Genomic DNA, 6869 nt, shown 5'->3' with positions numbered 1-6869 from the left:
TGCCAGATCCGCGTGAGCAAAACGTACATCATGGATAATGTTGTTAGTGGGTATGGGTATAGCATTTACAAATATCCATCATAACAATTAAAACGAAGCTTTTCCAAAACACAAAATGTAATTAATTCCATATTATATTAAAACATAAATGTCACATACACTATATTGCCAAATATTTTGGGACGTCATGCACATGAAATGTAATATGGAGTTGGAGTAAAGCCTTCTGAGAAGGCTTTCCACAAGGTTTAGGATTGTGTTTATGGGAATTTTTGGCCATTCCTCTAGAAACTCTATTTGTGAGATCAGGCACTGATGTTGGACAGGAAGGCCTGGCTCGCAGCCTCCGCTCTAATTTATCCCAAAGGTGTTCTATCAGGTTGAGGTCAGGACTCTGTGCAGGCCAGTCAATTTCCTCCACACCAAACTCACTCATCCATGTCTTTATGGACCTTACACTAGTGTGCAGTCATGTTGGAACAGGAAGAGGTCATCCCCCAAACTGTTCCCACAAAGTTGGGAGCATGAAATTGTCCAAAATGTCTTGGTATGCTGAAGCATTAAGTGTTCCTTTCACTGGAACTAAGGGGCCGAGCCAAGCCCTTGAAAAACAACACCTGAATTCAATGATTTGGAGGGGTGTCCCAAAACTTTTGGCAATATAGTGTGTGTATATATATATATATATATATTAAAACATAATACAACTATATATATATATATATATATATGAAGTGCATTTATGAATGATAACAGTGGCTGACTTGTTTTGTGGAAATCCAATAACATTAAGTGGAAAAAAACAGCTTTTTTATTAACATGAATTGTAATTATTGTTGTACTGCTGTGACAATTGAATTTCCCCACTGTGGGATCAATAAAGTTTATCTTATCTTATCTTATCTTATCTTATCTTATCTTATCTTATCTTAATTAACAGAGATTATAATGTATAATGTCATGTATTTGAACATTATGTACTTCTGTGTTCTTTGTACAGTGACTGTACTCAGGAAAACATTTTCATATTTTGTATACAAGTTTTATAAATACTTTTTGAAAAAAAAAGTTGATAATGATAATTACCGACTGACGTATAAGAACTTTAGATTTGCTGTCATGAGGAAATCATCCAAATTGGGGTAGTAACAAAGATGCAGAACACTTGCCATATTGTCACTTTGTTTTCCTAGAACATCATGTCCTAATCCTAATTCTTCATCTCAAGCATTATCAAGACTCAAGCATTCAGCAGTATTGTGGTATAATTAGTCTCAATGCTTTCATAAAGCAATGTACGTAGATAATATTTTAATATGCGGATGCAAATGAATGGCAAACCTTAGACCACACATACAAATCATTCCCTTTGTGTAGATGTAGATCAAAAGTGGCCTCCCTTTCATGAGAAATACGTATCTGGCAACACTATAACGCCCTCCCTGCTCTTTTACAGCGGTGGACAGCCGAATGAAGCAAATAATTTTTTTGTTTTACGTCACGCCTACAACTAAATTTCATGCATTAAAACGTGCTGCATACATTTCATTTTTTCATTAAAAACTAACCGAGTTAGGTTATAAAGTCAATATCCGAACAACTTTTTAGAAAGCACATAGATTAAAAACAGTGCACTCTGGTAAATTTTCTATGCACTGCTTTTTAGGCTTCCAGTCTCGCGATAGAACCACTGTAACAGAAAAGATCAACAGACTGCAGCGGTGCATTGTGGGTAGTGCGTCCATAAGCACGTTGGAGATCCAGCATGGCCGGAAAGAGCAAGAGGTAACGTAAACGTGCGATGTTTCTTGTTTTTCTTTAACATCTCAGATAATTCATTTGGAGTGATCTTATAGAATAGAGACTCTTTATAGGATATAGAGCTGATCGATTAAACAGTTGTTTTCTGAGTGTGTAGTAAGATGTACTGAGCGTTAGCACTAGCCAGCTAGATGGCTACATGGAAGTACTAGTACTTGTTATATTGTAAACTCTGGGCACTATGATATTAGGGGATTTATAGCGAAACTGAGATCTTGTCTCCTATGTTAAGTTTATTTTATAGCTTGATGGTGATTGTATAGAATAACTCCAATGGCACACTTCATAAACCCAGGACCGTGATGTGAACTTTAAGATTTGGCAAGGCATCTTGTAGAGTTAATGAAAATGCACTAAATATTGATTTCAAGTAAACTTTATGCTATTAAAGTTTCACAGGATGCCTGCTAATTCTGGGAAGAAATGGAACCAACTGGACAAACTAGCTGTATTTTGCATATGATTCAATTATGGAGAGCTAGAACAACTGCACTTTTTGTACAGTGTTATATTTTTGTGCATGTTTGTGTCACAGGAAATTGGAGGATCTGAGCGTGGATGAATTCCTGTTGTCAGGATTTGACTCTTGTGAGGGGAATGAGTCTGAAGATGAGGTTTCTTCCATGGAGAATGGGACAGATAACTCTGTATCAGAAGACAAGGACAAGTAAGCATATGATGATGATGATGATGATTATAGATACTTTGTTGGTCCCATGAGGAAAATTCTTGTGTTACAGCAGCTTAGACAGTTACAACACACATCTTATTCGTCTTATATTAGTCCTATATTAATATAAAATTAAATCAAAGTTAAATCAAACATAGCAGTGCAGATATGAAACAGTTTTGGATTTAACCACATGTAGATCAGTATTTACGTTACAGTACACATGTGGCAGTAGGTAATATATATGAAGAACCTTGTGAGTCCAGAAAAAAGTTATTGTGGTGTAAAATATAGAGAAAACAGCTGTCAGCTTCTCCATACTATTTACTGAAATTTAGTCAGGCTCTGCAAAACAATTTTTTGGGGTTTTTTTTGGGTGTAATATTAGAAAATGCCTGCTGACTACCCCACTCTTTCATTCATGATTTGTCAGACACATTCCACCCAATTCAGCTTGAGCAATTTCTAAACAGCTAAAGCAAAGTCCCCAAACTCGTACCACTTTGCTTACAAATTTACAAATATTAAATACCACAGTTAATCATCAATAGAAGAATCTCACAGCTTGAAGTGTCCCTGAAAAGTGTTTCAATATAGTATTGCATGGGTTAGGTGCAAAAAAATATTTAAAATGGTGAAATGATTCACTCACAGAGAGAGTGACCAAATTATTTACAAATGATTCTACAGTTAATTTTGGTTTAATTTTCTGATAGATTGAGCATTGTTCACTGGGTGATATTTTTTTTTTTTTTTTTATAGTATAATCTCACTGGGATGTACCACTGTGTTTATCATTCCACTCGTCTGTATTCACCAAATAAAATAGAATTCCACTTCCAATTAGAGTTAGTGATGTAATAAGCAGACATGGCAAAGGACATTTTTCAGGAATGTAACTTAAAAAAAATTAAACATTTTTCAAGTGGATGAAGGGATGTCATTTTAATTGTAAGCACCTTTTACAGAAATGTGCAAATCAGTTTGATCTAGGTAGTCGAGGAAGTGTTGTGTAAGTGTGAGTGAGTGTGATTTCTTCAATATCTGTTTCTGATGATGTTGTGGTTGTTCTTTCTGCTGCTCCCGTTTCTGGGTCGCCACAGCGGATCATTTGGTCCGCAGGTTTTTCGCAACACTACCATTTAATCCGGTCTTGCGACCGGAATTGAGAGTTAACTCTTCAGTGGCTGGGTTATCACCCTGCCTGGGAATCAATCCTGGGCCACAGCAATGAGAGCTTGGGATTCTGCGACTGGAACACCAGAAGGCTCAATATCTGTCTCTGATCATTGAGGAAAAAATAAACAAAAATATTTGCCAATTATATCTGAACTCTTACTTAGACAAATGTTTTATTTGTAGCTGTATAAAAGTAACAGCACATTCATGCATTGCTGCATTATAAGCTGTCATTCATGTCTCTGAAATCTCTCACAAAATTAGAACTATTGTTTCTTTGAAAGTGATCAGTTGAATGTGACGTTGCTGTATACCCTAACTGCTGTGTTTATTGATCCAGTGAAAGTCTAAACTTCTTTAGAAGATGAATCATTTGCTATGGCACAATTCAAAACTGCCTTTTTATTTATTTATTTATTTTTTAAATAAAGGAGTCTCACAAAGAAGAGCAAAGTATCTCAACACAAAGACCAACTCTCGCGGCTTAAAGACAGTGATCCAGAGTTCTACAGGTTTTTGCAGGACAACGACCGCAATCTGTTGAATTTTGATGACACGGACAGTTCAGAGGATGACGAGGAAGAGAAATACCACACACTTCCATCTCAGCTGGAGGTATGTCATTAGTACACATAGCCTAAATATTTAAGCTCAACTCTACACACTTTACGTAGCCATACATTTCTTCTGTCCAGTCAGTTTGGGCATCTACTTTGTTTCTCAATTTGTCAATTGTCAGTTTTAATACAATCAGTTAGAGAGATTTATTTCAGAATTAATTCAACATACCAGAATTATGTAGTGGGTCAGATCTTTACATGCACCAAGTTGATTGTCTCTTCGAACAGTCTGAGATTGGTCTAATGACTTTAGAAGCTTCTGATTGGCTAACTGGCAGGATTATGAGTTAATTGGAAGAACAAATGGCAGTATTTGGAGCCAGTGTCTCCAAGCTCCAAGCAAATCTAAAGAAGCTCATACTCCAAGAACCGCATAAAAAAAATAGTAATCTCAAAAACAATGTCCTAGCATTTTGCAGAAGTGTGTTCTGGTTAGATGAAACAAAAACTGAACACTTTGTCCATCATGATCAGTGCAATGTATGGAGTTAAAATGATAAGGCTTTTCTATAGAACACCATCCTAACTGTGAAGCATGGGGATGGTAGCATCATGTGAAAGTGTGTGGTGGTGCTTTTTTCTGGAAAGTATGTAGATGGCATCACAAGGAAATTACCAAAGCAAACATTAAAGCATTAGTCAGAAAGATCAAACTTGGTCTTCCAGCCAGACATGATGCTAAGCATACTAAGCATCCTAAAGACAAAGTATGAACATATTGGAGTGGTCATCACTAAGCAGTGACCTGAATCTTGTAGATAGTTTGTGGCTAAAACTAAAAAAGCATGTCTTAGTCAGAAGGCCCACAAACCTGACCGAGTTACACCAGTGTCATCAGGATGAAAACGCAAAAATTCTGACAAGGACTGTGAGAAGCTTTTATAAGGCTACAGCAAACATTTGATTCTAGTCAAAAAAATTAAATGGCATTTTATACTAAAAAGAATGCTCAGCATAGTTTTGACCTACCATAAATTAGATGCAGTATATAATAGAGCTGCGAGCAATAATTATTGAGAACTTTCTAGAACGTATAAAATAGGTTATGTATTATTTAGCAAGCATGTAAACACTTGAATTGGAGATGGAACAAGACAATGACACTTAACGAGCTTTATAACGATGCCGCTATGCGTTTGTAAAATAATGCATATAATTCAAAATGGCCGACATTGTGAAACTGGGTATCATTGGACTCTGTATGACTTACTGAATTTAAAGATACTACTTCCATGATTAGGACAAATTGTACAGAAATTCTAGCCAAAAAATTGTCATGTGACCAGTAGGTGGTGCTATTCTGAAACTGCTCATGTACCCTCAGGTCATGGTTGTTATAAGATGCACCAAGTTTGGTATAAATATATAATACATTAGATATAAATATATGAAAAGGAACTTTAATTTGTTTTAGAGAAGTACTACCAAACCCTCAAAGATTCAAGTCTCAAAAACTTGTGGTTTAGTCTGCACAATTAGATTTAGGACAGAATAATAATAATAATAATAATAATAATAATCAACCCATTACAACAATAGTGCTTCATGCTTGAATCTGTCTCTTAGCAATTATTATAGAGATGACCTTTTGGAAAATAAATTACCCTCATTAACATAACACAGGAAATATCCTGAAATGTATGGAGATGTGAAACACTGAGTTTGAATGTGTTTAGCTCCAATGTATGCAATTGTTTAGCCTCCATTGTATCCAGTGTTTACAATGAATATTTGTTTTTACTATTTTCTATTCATTTCTAAATTAATCTTTGTGTTTCTCCTTTTCCAGTTATGATAAGTAACGGTAAAAAGTCATTTTAACCGATTATTTCTCTGTGATTTCAGGTTGCCAGCTCAGATGAGGAGGTGGATGAGAAAGATGAGAAGGCAAAAAAGTCGACAAAAGTCACAGCTAAGATGATTGAGAATTGGAAAAAGGCGCTTAAGGTACTATTTCTCTTTAAGCTAATGCAGTTGAATTTTCTTCATGAATGTGGTTTCATGAGCATATCATATCATATTATCATGCATTTGCTTGTAACAGTCACAATTAATACTTAAAGGCAAACCCCACCCAAAAACACATTTCCAGATTTAATATTAAAACATTTGGGATGTCCCTCAAGTGATCTAGGTTTGTTATTGCTGTGAGAGGTTGGTGGTTGTTTGCCATTACAGGGTGACATAGTTCCAATAATATTTAATTGGAGAAAGAAAATGTAACAGTTCAGGTCAGGTTTTTTTTCTTACTCACTATCCTGGCTAATCAGTGATCAAAGAATGGATAAGGACTGCACTATTACTGTGACATTTCATTATAAAATAAATTACTCATGTGTTAGTGACAAAGATTAACATACAAGTCGTTCAGCGTGGATTTCCCTGCCCACTTTATTTTCTTTATCATCAGTTAACTCTGTTAATAATAACAGAACGTTTTGGAAGAGTTAAACAGCCTGTGCAGTTTGTACAATCAGTTTCAGAATGGTTTATTTTTAAGCTTGCCATAACACTGCATGATGGTGCTTTCTAGCATGTGTCCAGTAAATAATAAACTAGAATGCGGCAGGCAATCTTCA

At 35.6% G+C, this 6869-nt stretch overlaps 1 protein-coding gene across 1 annotated transcript in view; it reads left to right on the top strand.

Annotated features, from left to right (window-relative positions):
• Positions 1 to 1627: 1627 nt before the first annotated feature.
• noc2l (NOC2-like nucleolar associated transcriptional repressor) overlaps positions 1628 to 6869 on the top strand; it is a 40151-nt gene continuing 34909 nt past the window's right edge. The window contains exons 1-4 of the mRNA XM_058409780.1: positions 1628 to 1785; positions 2357 to 2488; positions 4102 to 4285; positions 6136 to 6237. Coding sequence (XP_058265763.1) covers positions 1766 to 1785; positions 2357 to 2488; positions 4102 to 4285; positions 6136 to 6237 — 438 coding nt within the window. The 5' untranslated portion in view covers positions 1628 to 1765. The remainder of the gene's footprint in view (positions 1786 to 2356; positions 2489 to 4101; positions 4286 to 6135; positions 6238 to 6869) is intronic.

The sequence above is a fragment of the Hemibagrus wyckioides genome, linkage group LG15 (genome assembly GCF_019097595.1).
Source record: "Hemibagrus wyckioides isolate EC202008001 linkage group LG15, SWU_Hwy_1.0, whole genome shotgun sequence".
Classification (NCBI taxonomy): domain Eukaryota; kingdom Metazoa; phylum Chordata; class Actinopteri; order Siluriformes; family Bagridae; genus Hemibagrus; species Hemibagrus wyckioides.
This window is presented reverse-complemented; position numbering and strand designations above follow the sequence as displayed.